General features: G+C 57.6%; 1 protein-coding gene across 1 annotated transcript in view; it reads left to right on the top strand.

Annotated features, from left to right (window-relative positions):
* DSCAML1 (DS cell adhesion molecule like 1) overlaps positions 1–18,358 on the top strand; it is a 337,984-nt gene that overhangs the window by 242,334 nt on the left and 77,292 nt on the right. Inside the window, exons 6-11 of the mRNA XM_059181885.1 lie at positions 2,020–2,295; positions 4,700–4,996; positions 6,599–6,871; positions 15,789–16,067; positions 16,423–16,542; positions 17,424–17,600. Coding sequence (XP_059037868.1) covers positions 2,020–2,295; positions 4,700–4,996; positions 6,599–6,871; positions 15,789–16,067; positions 16,423–16,542; positions 17,424–17,600 — 1,422 coding nt within the window. The remainder of the gene's footprint in view (positions 1–2,019; positions 2,296–4,699; positions 4,997–6,598; positions 6,872–15,788; positions 16,068–16,422; positions 16,543–17,423; positions 17,601–18,358) is intronic.

Here is an 18,358-nt window from a genome sequence, read left to right as displayed (position 1 = left end):
AGCATGGAAGGACCAGCACCGATGTCCCCCTCCGTGCCCCAGTACTGTCCAAACCCGCTTAGTCGGATAGGCCTTCCCCTCTCCCCCTATCCCAGTGCACGCACATTACATACACACTCTGTCATCTCACACTCACACACACACATCCACACACGCATGCACGCTGCCTCAGGGCTCAGGTCAGGAGGGCGGCACACCTCTGAACCCTTGGAACATTAGCACACCTGACTCTGGGTGATGTGGTGTTCATAGCCCCTGCCTCAGTACATACAGGCAAGCAGATAGGCGTGCCTGCATGCACACACACACACACACACACACACACAGACTCACAGACACAGACACACAGACATGCACCCCCACAGGCAGATGTGTTGAAAGGTCACATGCCCACTTCTCCATACACACATGCACACACGTATGGTGCCCATACACATTCACAGATACACACTTCCTCCCCCTTCGCGTGCTCACATCCAGACACACGCACGCAGACCCACGGCCGCGTGCACACCCCCGCTGCCGTGCACCTGATTCCCCGCCCACCCTCAGCTCCACATCCCCCCCAAAACTGGGTTTGGCTGGACAACCAGGTTCAAGGGCAGGTGGCACAGCTTTTCTGGGCCTTCCATGCTCTCTGCCAGCCCCGCTTTGCCAGGTGTCCAGAGGAAAGCAGGCTTTTCACACGCACACACGCCCATTCCGCCACCGAGCCCCCATCCATCTTGTCACCAAGTCGTGCGGGGCAGCAAGGTGAGAGCAGGTAGCTGGCCGAGCCCTGGGAGCCCTGGATGGTGACTGGTGACTGGATGCCACCTGCCTCATCGTGCACTGACATTTCCTGGGCAGGGCCTCTGGGAGAGAGCGGGAGAGCCCGGCAGGAGCAGACTCCTGTGTGCTTTGACTGTGCCCAGCCCAGCCAGGCTGCCCTGCCCCCTCCTCCAGGTGACCTCACTGGGGTCCTGGTCCCCTGCAGGCCTCAGCCTCCTCTAGAAAACCCCAAGCCCATGGAGATCAGGGCAGAGAGGTGGCCAGCCCTCCCAGCAGTGATAAACAAGGCTGGGGCAGCAGTAGACATCCAGGTGAGAGACACTGCCCTGCTCTCAAGCGCTCACAGCCAGGTGCAGAGACAGACACAGAGGAGTGATTAAAAGCCCATGTGCGTAGTGTGGTGACAGTGATATCGAGAGAGGCCCAGAAGAGAGGTCCTGACCCAGCCTGGGAGGGGAGTGGTATCCAGGAAGGCTTCCTGGACGAGGTGTCCTTGAGCTCAGTGTGAAGGATGGCTAGGCATTAGGCAAAGAGGAAAAAGAGCACTCTTGGGGGAGGCTCTGGGGCAAGAAGTGGCCCCGGGTGTGCAGCAAGCACAGACAGGATGCTGCTGCCCTGAGACTGTAGGGCTGAGAAGCAGAGGCAGGTTCCCGGGAGCCTCGATGGCCTTGAATGCCACACCGAGTTCTTGGGCACCATGGAAGTCCTGAGCAGGGCAGTGGCCAGCTATGGCATGGAGAACAGAAGGAGGGAGGCTGGGAGGGGGGAGGATGTTACTTCCTGGGTCCAGGGATGGAGAGCAGAGTCCCCGGTGGGGAAATAAGGCAGTCAGAGTGACAGAAGATGGCAGCAGGTTATCTCTACGGATATGAGAGACAGGTGGCAGGGCCAAGGGTGCCTCACTGATTTCAGGGGAAGATGATGAGCCAGCCAAGCTCCTGTCCTCTTCGGAGCTGAAAGGAGCTCCCAGCCCCACAGGGCAAGGGCCACATGTCCAGAAAGTGCAGGCCGTCATAACAAGAGTGCAAAGGGATGGCCTGCCCTGACTGTACCATTTGCCAGATGAGTAAACTGAGGTCTAGAGAGGGAATTCACTGGTCCCAGCCCCTCTCACGAGGAGTCTGTGGACAGAACCAGGGCCTCCCTCCAGTCCAACCCGAGCCACACTGCTCCGCAGTAAAAGCCGTTTTCTCTTGTTTTTCTCCCCGCTGCCTTTCTCCTCTCTACTCCCCTGCGGGCCTGGCCCAGACCCCCTTCACGTGACCCTGACACCAAAGAAGCTGAAGACCGGGATCGGCAGCACGGTCATCCTCTCCTGTGCCCTGCTGGGCTCCCCGGAATTCACCATCCGCTGGTACCGCAACACTGAGCTGGTGCTGCCCGACGAGGCCGTCTCCATCCGCGGGCTCAGCAACGAGACTCTGCTCATCACCTCGGCCCAGAAGAGCCACTCCGGGGCCTACCAGTGCTTTGCCACCCGCAAGGCCCAGACCGCGCAGGACTTCGCCATCATCGTGCTGGAGGGTGAGCTGGGGTGGCCTGCACCCGGGTGGGTTCAGGCTCCCTCCCTCCCGCCCTGAGAGCAGGCACTGGTCCAGGCACCTGCCCGTCTTAGTTAGTCCTTCCATGGGCCCTGTGGGGAGATGCTTTTGCTTCATGTTCCCTATTATGCAGTTGGGGAATCTGAGGCTTAGTCACTTGCCCAAAGTCACACAGCTTGGCCAAAGGTCAGAGTTGGGATCGGAACTCAGGTCTCTTAACCACCGTGCTATATTGCCTCTGCCCTCCGAAATTACTAGGACCTCACTACAAAAGCGGTCTTCTTTCAGATGCCAGAGGCTTTCAATCTCACAGGGGCCCTAGGACTGCCCACCAGAAATCACTGCCTTGAGCCCCACCTCTGCTTTCTTCCCTGAGCCCTCTCTTTCTGGCCATCCCTCTCTCCCCATTCTCAACCCTTCCCACCAGGCCCATAGACTTTCAAATCTTTGCCCTAAGGTCTTTTTGCAGCAGGCTCTGTTTCTTACTAGTTTCTTACTACAGAGTTGGATTTTCACATGCTTCTTTCTCCTTTTAAAGCTGCTGCCACCCGGGGCTCCTCACCCAGCACATCTGTGTACGGTTGTTCAGGTTGTTCACTGCACAAAGTGCCTACAAGGCAGGACCAAGAGTAAGGGCTGGAATCCAGCTTGAATTCCCCTTGCCAAGCCATGGGCCCTGGCATCAGGTTGTGACCATACAGAGGAGTCCCTTTTTTCTTATTTGCATGAGAATACAGTGAGGACTGACAAAGGCCCTGTCCCTACCAACAAATTTAGTGGTCCCCCAGCTCCTTTGTTGCTACCAAAACAAAACAGAAACCCCACAATCCTATTGTTTCCAAGGATTTTTTTTTACCATTATAACAAAGACACCAAACCCAGACAAGTCCTACAGGTTATCGGGATCCCACATGGGTCTACCTGTCATGGCCTGTGGGTCCTCATTCCTTGGGAGATGGGACATGGTAGTGGGCATCCCCTTATCCCTCACCCTAAGTACAGTGCCCAGTGAACTGCCCCTCCTTCAGCCCCTGCCTCCTCTTGTCCAGCCAGAACTTCTTCCCAGATCTTCTTCCCACCAGCTAGGAACAGACCAGTTCAAAATGGGAGCCTGACCTCTCTGGGGACTTCCTGTCTGACCGACTCCCCACACAGCACAGTTTCTCTCTGAGAGGAGAGCCCACTGATGGCCAGTTCAGGGCAGGGATATGGGAAATGAGGATGGCAGGAAGGGCAGAAAGGAGGGAGGGAGGAACAGCCAGAAGGGAGGGTTCAAGGAAGGAAGCGGAGGAGGGGCCAAAAGCCGTGACCCTCGTGGGCAGTCCCAGACGCTGCCAGGCACCAGGTTCTCCCCGTGGTTTTAGCCAGCAGACTGGATTAACATCAGCATTTGGGTGTGAAACTTGGTGGGAGATGTAGAAAGCCATGTAACTTTAGCCTTTTTTTTTTTCAAGTGTTTGCCTTAGTTTTCAAGTGCGCAACACATACTTTAACTTTACAACAATCCTGTGTGGCAGGCTGGCCAGGCTCAGTAATTTCATGCTCCCTCGCCATGGAGGAAGCTGGAGCAGTGGGATTAATTGTCCCGTCTGGGGTTATTGGGTCAGCCGATACTTAAGCTCCGGCCACACACACACACCCATGCCTCTGGGCAGCCACTGAGCCTTAAACTTGAGGCTTGGCGGACAGGGCTCTAGCACCCCCAGCCCACGTGCAGTAACAAGCGCTGGAATCCAATTCCGCAGGTCCAGCCCAGCCAGGTCCTGGCTCCACGCGGGACTCTTGAGTCCTATGGCTTTCCTAACGCAGGGAGGAGAAAGGCAGAAGGGCAGAGTGGGCCAGAGCTGACATTTAGCAAGCACTTTCAAAGCATTATACAAAGCATCTTTTTTCTTTTTTTTTTTTTAAAGATTTTATTTATTTATTTGACAGAGAGAGAGAACACAAGTAGGCAGAGAGGCAGGCGGGGGAGGGGGGGAAGCAGGCTCCCTGGTGAGCAGAGAGCCCGATGCGGGGCTCTATCCCAGGACCCTGGGGTCATGACCTGAGCCGAAGGCAGAGGCCTAACCCACTGAGCCACCCAGGCGCCCTTATATGAAGCATCTTTAATGCACTAATCCCTTTCGTCCTCACAGCATCAGTATGAAGAGGGTATATTCACTCCCCCCGATATCTCTACCCTCCAGAGTTGAGAAATGGGGAGATTCAGAGAAGTTGGGGAACTTGCCCAAAGACACAGAGCTCACAAGGGGCTGCGGGAGGATTCAAATCCAGGGGTTGGAAATCCGTGCGGGAAAAATGGGTACCTCACCGGGTGGGGTGGCCTGTCCGGGCGGCTGTCACTCCGTGGCTCGGTGACCCTGATGGGGACTCCTCGCTCCCGGCAGACGGCACGCCCCGCATCGTCTCGTCCTTCAGCGAGAAGGTGGTCAACCCTGGGGAGCAGTTCTCGCTGATGTGCGCGGCCAAGGGCGCCCCGCCCCCCACCGTCACCTGGGCCCTGGACGACGAGCCCATCGTGCGGGACGGGAGCCACCGCACCAACCAGTACACCATGTCGGACGGCACCACCGTCAGCCATATGAACGTCACGGGCCCCCAGATCCGTGACGGCGGCGTGTACCGGTGCGCGGCGCGGAACTCGGTGGGCAGTGCTGAATACCAGGCGCGAATAAACGTAAGAGGTGCCTGTCTACATTTAAATATCAGAATAGGCTTTTGAGTTCCTTTGCCATCTCTGTGGTTCCCATTATTCTTGTGGTGATTAGTACTTATTATTAACTGTCATTTTGCTTTTAGTAGCGGTCTCTTTCCTCTCTTTCTCCCCTTTTCCCTGCCCGCCACACACCCGTCATCCTTTCTCGTGTGTGCGGTCTGCTACAGTTGGCCCTCCTCTGCATCCCCATCCCCTCCCCCACCCCTTCTCCTCTCCCCGTCTGACCTGTCCCCACCCCCATTCCTCCCCATCAGATCTCTCTGGCCCCAGGTACACTCAGCACCCCACTAGCAACCACCAGCCCCACCAGGGCCTTGTGAGGACAAGGACAGGAAGGGGCATTGGGGCCAGACTTGACCTTGGATGGGGGTGTCCATCAAAGCTGTGCTCCCAGTGAGCCATCCCCCAAATGCTCCAGGAGATGTAAGCAGGCAGGAGCCAACACAGAGTCTTCCCCCCGATTTCCTCCCTCCTGAGGCCCAAGCCATCAAGAGTGGGAGGCTCGGGCTGGGTGGGGGCATCCCAAAGCAGACACACACCCCCAGCAGTGGGGGAAGCAGTCCTCAGGTGATCATCCCCAGATCTCAGCTCTCCAAGTAAGCACGGTGAGAAGAGCCTTCTCTGAAGCTCTTTGCAGCCCTGTCGGGTACCACTGGTCCTCACCCGGCCCCTCCAGTGACCCCGACCCAGGGGCAGAGGAGGAGGGGGAAGGGCCCTGGTGGCTACCATGGAGCCAGGGCTCCAGCCCCACATGAGAAAAGTGGCCTCCCATTTACCTCCCTCCATGCTTTTGAATTAGAAAGGTCAGAGTTCCAGGGTCCTGGGATCCCTTCGTGCGGCCCCTCATCTGCTGGGTGGGGAACCTGAAGCCTGGGGTTTCCTATGCCCACTCCTGCTCCCTACCTGGTTCCTTGACCACTCCCACATCGCCACCTGCCCAGCCACCCAGCTGAGGACACCCCCTCCCTGCAGCCAGGGTGCCCAGTGTCCCCCTCTTAGGGCCCCTTCTCAGGGACCCACAAAACCCACTTACCTGTTTAGAAGAAAACCATCAGCTCATCCAGTAACAACCTTCCTACTGCCTTTTAAATATTTAATGTATACGAGATCCTTTTTGGTACAAAACCATTATGCACAAGTTAAATGAAAAAAAAAAATCTCCACATCACCATTGTAACCCCCAAATCTTAATCCCCTTGTAAATGAGAACTCACCCTCCCAAATCCCAGTCCCTTCTCGTGAGGCTTCAGTTGGCTCACATACCCCGTCCCATTAGGGGGACGGATCCCTGCCCCAGGCATGCAGGGAACATGTCTGTTGGCAGCTGTTTGAAGCTAGTAACAGAGTCCTGGAGAGACCATGGGTGCCCCCAGCTTCAGCCTCTGCCTTTACCCTTGCAATAAAGTCTTCCTTCTCCCCCACCCCGCCCCCACCCCACTGAATTCCCATCCCCTGAGAGTTTCAGAGCCAAGTAACGGAGAAGAGAGTCACAGGGCAGCCCCCGGCTGTCCCTGGCTAACCGAACCGCTTGTCCCTGCTCTGCTCCTCCTCCCCGCTGACTCCCACCCAGGCCCCCCCAGCATCCGGGCGATGAGGAACATCACGGCCGTCGCCGGGCGGGACACCCTCGTCAACTGCAGGGTCATCGGCTACCCCTACTACTCCATCAAATGGTACAAGGACGCCCTGCTGCTGCCCGACAACCACCGCCAGGTGGTGTTCGAGAACGGGACGCTGAAGCTGACCGACGTGCAGAAGGGCATGGACGAGGGCGAGTACTTGTGCAGCGTCCTCATCCAACCCCAGCTGTCCATCAGCCAGAGTGTCCATGTGGCTGTCAAAGGTAGGCCTCGCCCGGACCCCGAGCCCACCCGGGGCTCTCCGCCACCTGCTGATGGCTCGGACAGCAGCAGCCTGGCCTGAAGGAGTGGCAGGCCGAGGAAGGGAGGGTCCTGAGCGGGTGCTCGGGAGCAAAGGGGCGGGGCGGGGGGCGATTGCAGCGGGACAAAGAAGGTTCCCTCTGTGGGTTGCAGAACAACATGGCACTGACCCGGGAGGCATGAGAGGCATGTGAGGCACAAAGGTCACTTTCTGGGCCAGAGGCCCGAGTCCGCGATGGTGGGCTGTATCAGTCAGGAGGGAGCCGCAGCACGTCAGCGGGGGCCCACCAGAGCCACCAAGATGGGGCAAGAGGCAGGTGCAGCAGGAGGCTGGGTGGAGGGAGCCTGTTCTGGGGCTCTGACTCCCCTCTACCTGCTCACGCTTTTTGAGGCCTACAGAGGACAGCCTGACAAAACCTCCGCCCAGGCCCTTCTCGCTCGCCTGGGACAGGCACGTGTTTTGGGCAGGGGTACTTAGCACGATGCCTGGTGCGTAGGAGCTATTCACTACACGCCTGCGGCTTAAATGAACGAATGAGTGGAACTAAGGGACTCTGTGCCTATGTGAGCAATGACAGCTGTCCCCTTGGTTCTGGGGCTGCACAGGTGTGCCACGCTCCATCCCAAATATGTTCTTGGAACTGCCGGGCAGTGAGTGAGTGGAGTGTGGCCTGGCTTCTCTGGGACAGGATAGGCAAGGAGATGCCTGCCAGGCCTGGCTGAGGAGTGACAGCTGGAATGGGAGGTCACTCATGGCCCCAGTGGGTAAGGATCTGAGGGCGTCAAGCACTGGGAAAGCCTGAGGCTCTGGGAGCATGGAGACGCCAGCCTGGGGCCCCGCAAGGGAGGAAGGAGGGCTGTGGTCTCCAGCCACCGTGCTGGTCTCCAGCACCAGACTCTAGCCGCTGTCATAATGAGACCAATATCACTGTGGCGGGCCCACCACGCACCAGTCACTGTGACTTGGCGCTCCACACGCTCAGTTTCATTGAACCCCAGCACAGCCCCCTTATCTCAAGCAGGTGCCATTTTCTCCCCAGTTTCCAAGGCAGAAAAGGCAGAGGCACAAAAAAGTCAGGTAACTGTCACCTGGAAGCAGAATGTGTCCCAGGCCTGTCTACCTCCAGGCCCTGGGCTCTAACCCAGAGCTGGGGGAGGGGAGGGCTAAGAGGAGGAACCACTCTCCACACTCCACCTCAGGAAAGAAAGAGGCCTCGGAGACCCCCTGAGAGTCAGGAAGGGAAACAGAGACCCTGAGAAGGCTGAGAGCCCCTGTTGCCTGGGCACCTGTGTGAGGTCACCCCAGGGCAGGAAGGAAGGGACCCTGGGGCCAACATGCACCAGGAGAGGAAAGCTGGCCTGGGACCTGGGGCGGGGGAGGGGGAGGGGTCCAGGCCCAAGCAGGGGCCCTGGCAGAGGGGAAGGCCCCAGTGGGTCCCAGGCCCCTGAATCCAGATCCAAGGGCAGATTTGTGGACAGAAAGAGGGAAGTCTGGGAGAAGGAAGAATCGGGGGAGACAGACACCGCATTGGGCTGTGGCCCCTTTGAGCGTGGGGTGATAGTGGCAGGAGCAGGTGAAGTGTCTGGTGGACGGTCAGGAGACTGAACAGTAGCAGCAAAAGGCGGCGCCGGCACTTCCCTCGCTTGCCCCGCATGTCACCGGCGCCCTTGGGCACCCATCACCTGTCACCGTGCCAGCCGATGAGTATTTCCCGAGCTGAAGCTGAGACAGCAGTCTGGGTGGTACTGGCTTGCTGGGAGGACTCACTTTGGCCCCAAAACTGTGGGGCCGTGGCCATTTCAAGCCAGAGCAGGTGCCATGAGACCTTAGGGCGTCAGCTCCCTGCCTCCCGCTGCTACTCCTTAGTTAGGCTCAGGGGCACCCCGGCCCCCTCCTTAGCTGAGGCCTGTCCCACCTCTGTCCTGCCCGGAGTCCTGGGCAGGAGGCTCACAAGCCTCACAGGCCACCTCCCCCACTTGCTGGTGGTGGAAGATAGCAGAGCCTGCCTACCCCCTCCCAGCATCAAGGGCTGCCCATATCCATTTCCCTTACAAGCAGTGGACCGAGAGTTTACATTGTAAACATCACATATTAAAACATCTAACCTTTGCTCCACTCCCTTCTGCCCTCCCGCACCAGTGAGCATTTGGCCGGGTTTGTTGGCTTAAAAAAAATAAATAAATAACAGGGCTCCGGCGAGCCTCAGAGTACGCAGAACATCCAGAAAGCCGCTCCTGCTCATCAATTATTCAACCCCATTCAGGGAGCGATCAGTCCTAATGAATTGAATCTGATGCATTCCGTCTCAGCGACTCTCTGGGCCTGTTGTGATTGTGCTGAGCGACAAGAGGAAAGGGGGAGTGCGTGTGTGTGTGTGTGTGTGTGTGTGTGTGTGTGTGTGTAAGAGAGAGAGAGGGAGAGATCTAGAGGGCAGAGCCCATGCACCAGGCACGCGTGCCTCCCGCACCCAGCACAAAGCCCCGCGTTCATCAAACACCATGCATGTGTAGAAGGTATGGGGCACGTGTGCACACATTCCCTCTTCCCTGCCCTCAGGGTCTGAAGATCCAGCCCTGGAAGGACGGGGGTCCCCTGTTTTCTCTCCAGACCGAGAAGTGGCATTTGTGTGTGGGGCTCTGGGACCCCCTGCCCCTTCCACTCGGAAAGCTCAGGTCCTCCATCCTCCCACTCCCTGACTCCCTCTCCCCACCTCATTAGAATGCACTTTTGCAGAAGAACCCATCAGAGCTGATTATGAGCATGCTGCTTGATTAGCTGATGTGCTGTTCCAAGAGCTACTCAAGGAGGAGGGTGGAGGAGGTGCCCCTGGGCGTGCAGTGGGGCCCTGACTCTGGGTGAGGCCCGCCGGGTCCAGGGGCAGCGCGGCTGAGCCCACTCCCATCACCTGGCTGGGACATACGTCCCACTCAGGGGACCGGAGCAGAGAGCCAGGGTACAGCAAAAGGCCAGGTGGATGTGGAACAGAGCACTGGACACGGAGGATGGGTTAGAAGCCCCTCCCACCCTGCATCTCTCTGGGGGGCCGTGGGCTTGCGGGCAGGAAGCAGCAGAAACCCATGCTGCTCCAAGGAGCTGGAAAAACCACTGCTGACCCCATTCCTTCTGGGACTGCTGGTCTTCTGATGAATTTTTCAGACACTGAGCTAAGAGCAGAACACACCCAACACACATGCACACACATGTGCAGAGTCCTTTGTGTGTGTGGATACACACATATACTCATTGGTTCTATATGATATGCATGTCCATGCAACAAATATACACATACTAACCTGTCCACTGTTGCACACACATGCACGCGTGTGCATGCGCACGCATGTCAGCAGTCATGTGTGCACGAATATTGGCTCTGTCCCTACCCTCCTGTAAGACACCATTCCTGAGACACAAAAGGTGACTGTGAGTGACACCAGATGAAATATTGCCAAGGTGAGCTGCTGTGGCCCAGCAAGGTGGGAGGGCTGCCGGGAGAGGGTGGGCATGCTATGTGGGCCCCTTGGGCCTTGGGGCATGTGACGCCTACTGGCAAGGGAGAGCAGGGCTGTCGGGAAGGCAAGTGCTCCTCTCCGGGCATCTAGAGACTTCCCTGGCAGGATGCTAAGAGGCGGGCACATAGATCCAACCTAGATTCGATGTCTTTAGGGCCCCCCGTAGCTGAAAAATAATGTAGCAGAAAAGCATCTCTGGGCACGCGGACTGAATGTTTAATTAACTAAGAAGGCAGGCTGCGACTGGGGCTCCTTGGCTTCAGCTCAGCGAGAGAACATCTCCATCCCCACATCTGAGTCTCTCTGGGCCTCTGGAGCCAAAACGAGGCCAAGAGGGTCTTGCAGCCCATGCTCTGCAAGGCCGGGGGTGGGCGGTGCTGCCAGGCCCCTGTGGAGCGTGAACGGAAGAGGACACACACATCCGCTCCTTCCCCAGTGCCCATACTGCACACCCACACTCTGTCTTCCCTGGCAGCCCAAACCAGTGCCTGCCCTGCGCCCGGAGCCTTTGGAGGAGGGTCCCTTCCACTCCAGTGAGTGGGTTGGGGGTTTCTGTGATCCTAGGTTGGGGCTTAGGAAAAAGCCAGTCCCTGGGACCAATGCCTGCCATCCGCAGAGGTGGAGGTTTGGAACCCACAGGGAGGGGATACAATGGGTTCCGTAGGAGCAGAGTCTGGTTGTCCCTGGGAGAGGGGGGCACCAGGAAAGCTCCCGCCAGCGGCCTTATTCCCTTATTCAGAGAAGGAGCTGGGATGAAAGTGCCAAGAAGAGTTGGGAATGATCTGTGATTTTAAATAGGGTGGCCAAGGGAGGCCCTCCTGAGAAAGAGAGGGTTGTGTTAAAAAAAAAAAAAAAAAAAGGAAGTTATTATTATTCCTAAAATAGTAGAGGCTTTACAGATTACTTGGTCCAACTCCTTGGTTTTTCAGATGAGGAAATGGAGGCTCAGGGCGGAGGCAGGGTGGTTGACGGGAGGTGGCCTGTATCTGCTCACTCGCACGGAAGACAGAGGCCAGAACCCAGCTCCTGGGCACGGCTGTCTCCCCACCTCTGTGCTACACGGGCAGACACGCCGACTCCCCCCAGTGCCCTCTCTCCACTAAGCAGGCACAGTAAATAAGAAGGCTCAGTCTCAAAGACAGACAATGAGCGACACCATAAAGTGTTTATGGTCTGGGCTGGCCGTTGGCACGCCCTCATCTGTGCAACGCTCCCAGCAGGGGGCCGTAAAGGCTTTATGGTGGCCGGGCACCTCCTAGATGGCCGCGACAACTGTACGTCCCCAGCCACTCTGTCCTCTGGCCTCTTCACCATGGTAGCATCTTGCTCCAACCCCACCTCCCTCAGCACGGAGTTGTCCTCTCCCCACAGATGACTGTGGCCAGAGCATGCCCCCTCACATTTGGGCTGGGGGTTGGAGAAATGCTGGGACTCAGGGACGGCGGGGGCGGGGGGGTCCTTTGTGCAGTCGACCCTCGGAGGTCCCTGCTCATCACTGCGATAGAGGTCATCAGAACTGGACCCCCTCCCCCACCCCACTACTAAGGATCGCTTTCCCAGAGGCAGAAATGGACACACACACGTTCAGTTAGCTCACGTCTACCTCTGAGCGTTGGGGAAGACATCCCTGACTCACGGGTCGGAAAGCAGCCCCACCTTGGGGCCGCTGCCCGCACACCCATCCCAGAGCCCCCACACCCTGTTTCTCAGAGCCTCTGGCTCACGGGGCTCCTCCACTAGGCAGGGAGCCTGTGAAGGAACCAGGACCCCTGGACTTTCTTCTCCCTCCTGCTGTACCTGCGGTTATGGAAGTATCTGAGCAGAGCCTGGAGCCAGGAAATTCCATGAGCAGCTCTGGCCCCTAACACCTACAAAAAAGGGTTCCTAAGGGGACACCTCCTTGCCTCATCGGCCTGCAGCAGGGGCAAAAGGTAGAGGGGGCCGAGAGACTGCCCTGGATCTCTGGTGTGTTGTCTGGTTGTCTGCCTTCCACAGGACAATTGTGCTTCTGAGAGGTCTGGCCAGCCCAGGTGAATGTCAAGCCCCCCGGATGGGTACTGGTCGGCTCCTGTCTCCAGGGGCATCGCAGTAGCCATCCACGTTATTCCTGAAGGCCAGAAGGGAGTGATCCCCCCTGGTTGGCCTCTGCATCATGGCTCAGCCTTTCCCCCTCCCCCACCCCATGTACATTGTGTCCTTTAGCTCTCTGCCCAAATGCTACCTCCTCTGTGAGGCCGCGGTCACCCAGCCAGACGAGTGAGAAGTCTCACGGCTCTGAGTTCAGCATCTCTCTACTCAGGTGGTGCCTGTCCAATAATCATTGAGGGAAATATCTTGCCTTCCCTAGCAGATGATGAGCTCTTGGGGGTTCTATCTGTATTTTAAGCATGTTTCTACTTTCTCCAGCCCACACGGAGCATAATAATGCCTTCACAGACTAGGCATTTCATAAATATTAGATGAATTAGTTAATTAATGAATTAACCTGCCTTAGTAACTTGTTCCATTATCCAAATCCCTTCTTACTAAGAGAGACAGTCTTCCCTTGCATGAGCTAAGTCTCCCTGCCTGATTTCAGTCTTTTGCTTGCCACTTGCTCTGTTCACAGAGGAAATACAGCGCGAGACAAGCCCCCCCTCATCCCTGGGGCTGCTCCTTTAGCCTTGACAGCCCCTCGGCCCTCTCCTCCTTGGTAGAACCTCCCAGAACTAGCTTTGCCCATACATCCTCCTCTGCAACCCTTGAGTCTCCCCTTGGTCACGTTCAAGTGTGCCTAGGAGCTGCTTCTGGGGCCATGGGAGCAAGGGCCTGACCCCCAGGAAGGACCAAGGGATAAGCTCCCTTGATAGCATCAATATAGCATCTTCAGGAATGGCATAGGAACCCCCCTCTTCTGGACGGACCCCCATCCTGTGCTCTCTCGACCCTGGCCCGCCTGACAGTTCAACGTCTAAGATCAACCCAGGAAGTCATATCTGAGCATGTGTTCACATTCATTCACTCATCCACCAGGCATTTATTGGACTCTTGCAACTGGCCAGGGAAGTCAGTCTTAGTTACTGCCCTAGAGGAGCTCCCAGACCCCCCACGGAAGGCAGGAGTGCAAACCGCCACCCTCCTGCCCTATGACAGGTGCCATGATGAAGGTGGGCACAGGTGCTGTGGGACGAGGGCAGGCCTCACAGAAGACGTAGTACTGCAGAGCTTCTGAGTGGACGAGGAGGCATTTCCCTGGAGGCCTGTGGGCTCTAGCTTCCGGCCTCTGTGGGAAGGAGAACTGGGCCAGGCCTGGTTCTGTTTGGCCTAGAGAGACAAACCAGAGGCAGATCTGGGTCTTTGCAACAGTTCCCTCAAAACATCCCAGGAGGTCAGAAGCCTTAGTCTGATCCAGGCGCCCAAACAGTCCCAGGGAGAGAAATGGCAGAGCCCAACAGAGGGACCTCTGGGAAATCCCAGCAGTCGGCATGGGACCATTACTAGAGTCAGGAGCTTTCCAGATTTCTGGAGAAATCTCATTTGGAGATCCCCAAGACCCAGCAAACCACCCAGAATACTCGGGCAAACCCTAACCCAGGCAGTAGGCAGCCAGAGATTGGGATGGGGAGATCCAGACAAACCAGAGCCCCCGTGGACCTTGATCTGGGCCCTGGGGGGAGCACGCATGATGGGAATAAGAGGGATAAGGGTCCAACTGTGTTTGCCGAGGCACGGGCTAAGACTTGGAGCGGCGGGTGGTCACGGCACACTGATGGAGCCCCTGTAGCAGGATGAAGGGTAAAGTGGCAGAGGACACTGGGAAGGTCAGTTAAACACCCTGCTGAAGGTTATGGCTCTCATCCCATCCCTCCAAAAATGTCACTTCCTCCGGACCTAGGCTCTTGATCAAGAACTTTCCAAGGGAGCCAAAGGGCTGCCAAGGGTGATTCTATGCCTAACCCCCACCACTCTGGGAGGGAAGCTCCCTGCTGAGCCCTGAAATCCTTGGGGTGCAGGAAGGGCTTTGGGGTGTAGGGAGGGCCTTGGGCATGCCTAGGATGCCACCATCCTCTCCCCCCAGGGCTCGGCCCTGCTGGTGGTCCCTGTGGGTAGGCCTGAGGTGGAAAGCAGCAGGCTTCCCAGAGGGCGGGGTGCTGGAGCCTGGGAGAAGGCCAGAGGACTGTGGACAGCCTTGTAATTTAATTATTTGATTGCAGAAAGGAGATCTCATCTACGGGGTGCTCAGCCTTGTTAAGCTAATTGTCTGTCTCCTTCTCTCTCTTCTCCCCCCACTTGCTGGGGAAGTCGCTGTGGCCTAATTGAGTTATCATGAAGATAATGGCTGATGCCCTAGCCAGAGCTGAAAAAGGAGGATCCCTCTCACAGAGGCTCAGGCTCCAGACAGGCCCCTCAGGGGCGAAGATGTGGGCTGTGGGGTGGGCTGGATCTCTGGGCGGGGAGGGAGGCTGTGCAGATCCCGCTCAGCCGGATGAGTGGCATACTGGTTGTCTCACAAAGGACAGGGCTCCCTCTCTGCTCCTCCCTGCCACGCGACGGGGGCTCACCGATGAGACGAAAGAGTCTTTGGGCAGGGCGTGTCTGGGGTTTCTTGGAGAGGCACCAGGCAGCACAGGGAGACAGCGTGGACCCTGAGAACAGGGACACCAGGTCTCAATTCCCTCTGTCACCTCTTAGGAGCTAGATGGCCAAGGGCAAGTGACTTCTCCATTCTGAGCCTCAATGTTCTCATCTGTGAAGTGGGAATGGTTAAGCTACATCATGTTATTGGGGAAGGATTCAGGGTGCTAGCACATGAAAACCATGGGCAGGGCTGGGGCGGGAGATGGGAGCTCTGCTGGAGGAGGCCAGCAGACAGCATCCTGGCTTTCGGAGGCACAGCTGTGGGGCAGGAGCTGGGGACAGTCTCAGTGCCCCCCTTCACACTCACACAGTCCCCCACGCCTGACATTGGGGCACAGCACCCCTGTCGTTCACAGGTCTCAGAGAGCTGACATATCTTTGGGATGAGAAGGTGGCCCCGGGCCATTGAGGAGCAGCAGGAGAGTGAGGGCAAAAACCGAGCAGCGTCTGCAGGCAGATGGGAATCCAGGAACACAGCATCATGGCAGGGACAAGTCTGAGGGTCAGGATTAATGCAGGCCCATGAATGCCCTACACAGAGACAGTGGGCCCAGGCCTGGGCGGGCAAGGGGATGAGAGCAAACCTCCAGGGGCAGCCCTGTCTGCAGGTATAGGACAACGCACTGCTGCCCTGGGGAATTCTACCCCCAGGGGCAGGAGGGGCCGGGAGGTGAAGCCGTGAGGCAGTCGCTGCTGGCCAGGCTGGGGCACACGGGGGCGTCTGACAGCATCCACCCCCCTTTGCCTTCCCAGTGCCCCCTCTAATCCAGCCCTTTGAGTTCCCACCTGCCTCCATCGGCCAGTTGCTCTATATCCCCTGCGTGGTGTCCTCGGGGGACATGCCCATCCGCATCACCTGGAGGAAGGATGGACAGGTGATCATCTCAGGCTCGGGCGTGACGATCGAGAGCAAGGAATTCATGAGCTCCCTGCAGATCTCCAGCGTCTCCCTCAAGCACAACGGCAACTACACGTGCATCGCCAGCAACGCGGCGGCCACTGTGAGCCGGGAGCGCCAGCTCATCGTGCGTGGTAAGCCGAGAGGCTGAGGCTGGGGAGTGAGGGCCCAGCCCCGTTGGCTGCCAGCAGTGTCTCTAGATTTGGGGTTGGAAAACAGCTGGCCTTAACTAAGATCAAGAAGTTCAAATCTCTTGCTTTCCAGGCCCAGACCCAGAGGCCCTGTTCAGTTAGCCACTGGCAGGGTGAGAGCTGGGTCGCGGGACTCCCAGTCCTCAGCAAGACCCCTCAGCATCTTGAGTTCCAGAGCTGCCTCTTCTAAACTTGACCATGGTGCAGGCAGGGCTGGCACAGATGAGGAGGTTAGAGACCACAGAAGAGCATTAGAGACAGATGACTGGTTTCTCCCTAACCGTCCCTCTTCCCACAGTGCCCCCGCGATTTGTGGTCCAGCCCAACAACCAGGACGGCATCTACGGCAAAGCCGGCGTGCTCAACTGCTCAGTGGATGGCTACCCACCGCCCAAGGTCATGTGGAAGCATGCCAAGGGTGAGCCCCTGGCCAGCCAGCATTTCCGAGCCCGGTCAGGGAGTGGGGAGAAGGAAGCTGATGGGGGCTTGGGCCCGTTTTCCCACACACAACTCCTACCCTTGGGTGGGAGCTCTAGGTGGGAGTCCTGGGTTCTAAGCTTTCAGGGGATCCCAAGCTGTACTCACTCTGGACGTTGTCCTCCGCCGCCCTCGGGGATCGGCAGACTGGGAGCAGCTAGCATGCCGACTCCAGATTTCCTCTAGTCCCCACAGATTGACCTCTCCTCTCCTCCATCCAGCCCTAGAACTCCGAGTATGTCTGCTTTCCCCAGCCCTCCCCACCCTGCTTGGGGTCCCGGAACCTCCTAGGCCCCTGCTCCTCACCAAACTATTCTGGGATTGCCGTCCTTCTTGGAGCCTAACATCATCCCAAGGGCACAGTTGGTATATGACCAAGTCCCATGCCAACCTCTTGTCGTAGGCCGTGCCCATCACTGACAATGGGGAGATGGGGAGGAGACCACAAAGCCGCCCCTTGGAAGATGGCTGGCTTCTTTCCCAGACCTGGCCATCCAAGACCAGGCAGCTGCCGTTTTAGGGCTCCATCTCGCCTTTGCCTGTGGCCAAGTGGCCTGAGACAACTCTTGGTCTCCAAGCTCAGCCCTGAGGCTCAGCGCCAGGGCAGGCTTTGAGCTGAGGTCCCCAACTCCACCCCCTTACCTGAGAGCTGGGGCAGGGTCAGACCTCTGTGAGGCCTTCCAGCCACCCAGAGGAGCACTTTGGGAGTGCTGCAAGATAGCCCTAGGTCAGCAGGAGAAAGATGTCCGTTGGGGCACTCCAGCCTGACCCAACCTGTGTGATAGCCTGGGCCCCAGCCCCCTAACAGCTGCCTCCTTCCAGGGAGTGGGAGCCCGCAGCAGTACCACCCGGTCCCCCTCACCGGCCGTACCCAGATCCTGGCCAACAGCTCACTGCTGATCCGCCACGTCCTGGAAGAGGACATGGGCTACTACCTCTGCCAGGCCAGCAACGGCGTGGGCACCGACATCAGCAAGTCCATGTTCCTCACCGTCAAGAGTGAGTCCTACCCGCGCACGGCGCTCCCAACCACAGGCTGGGGCCCGTCTCCACACTTGCCCAGCGGCCACTGTTCCATCTGTGAGGGGGAGGCAGGGAGGGTTCCTGACCAGAGGTGCACTTGGGACACTCAGGTGGAAGGCTCAGACTCCCTGTGACCTTGGCCAAGTCACCTCATCTGTCTAGGTTTCAGCATCTTCCCTGTACTAGAGGTTCATTTCCAGCCCACCCTCCCCACCAAACTGCTTGAGGAACACAGGAACTGATCACGGGAAGGGGAAGATATTTGGGGAAAGTCAAAAGAGCACTGAGACTCATCTGTGACTTCCAAATCCCAAAACAGAGCTGACCTCACAGCCTCAGAAGCCCAGAATATCCCGGAATTCTGTTAAATCCCATGCAGATATTCCTACCAAATAAGACTATCCCTTTAGAGTCTTGGGGTCCGTATCATGGTCCCGCGGGGAATGGTGTCAGAGGAACAGTGTCCATCTGACCCTGTGTCAGGAAACGGGCCACGGGCCATGCGGAACAGGGGTGAGAGCCCGTGTTTTAACACCCAACCAAAGCCAAGTGGGAATCTAGGCACCATGTTGTCATTGTTGTGACCTTGATGAGTTTGCTTGACCTTGCCATCCATACCTCATTTCCCTGGTAGAGACCCATCCCCGTTCTGTTCTGCGTCAGGAGTGAGTGCGATAGTATGTGGCGAGCGGCCCGTGTGATACCGGCATCCAGCCAGCCTTCAAAGGCTTACC

The sequence above is a fragment of the Mustela lutreola genome, chromosome 1, assembly GCF_030435805.1.
Source record: "Mustela lutreola isolate mMusLut2 chromosome 1, mMusLut2.pri, whole genome shotgun sequence".
In the NCBI taxonomy this organism is placed as follows: Eukaryota; Metazoa; Chordata; class Mammalia; order Carnivora; family Mustelidae; genus Mustela; species Mustela lutreola.
This window is presented reverse-complemented; position numbering and strand designations above follow the sequence as displayed.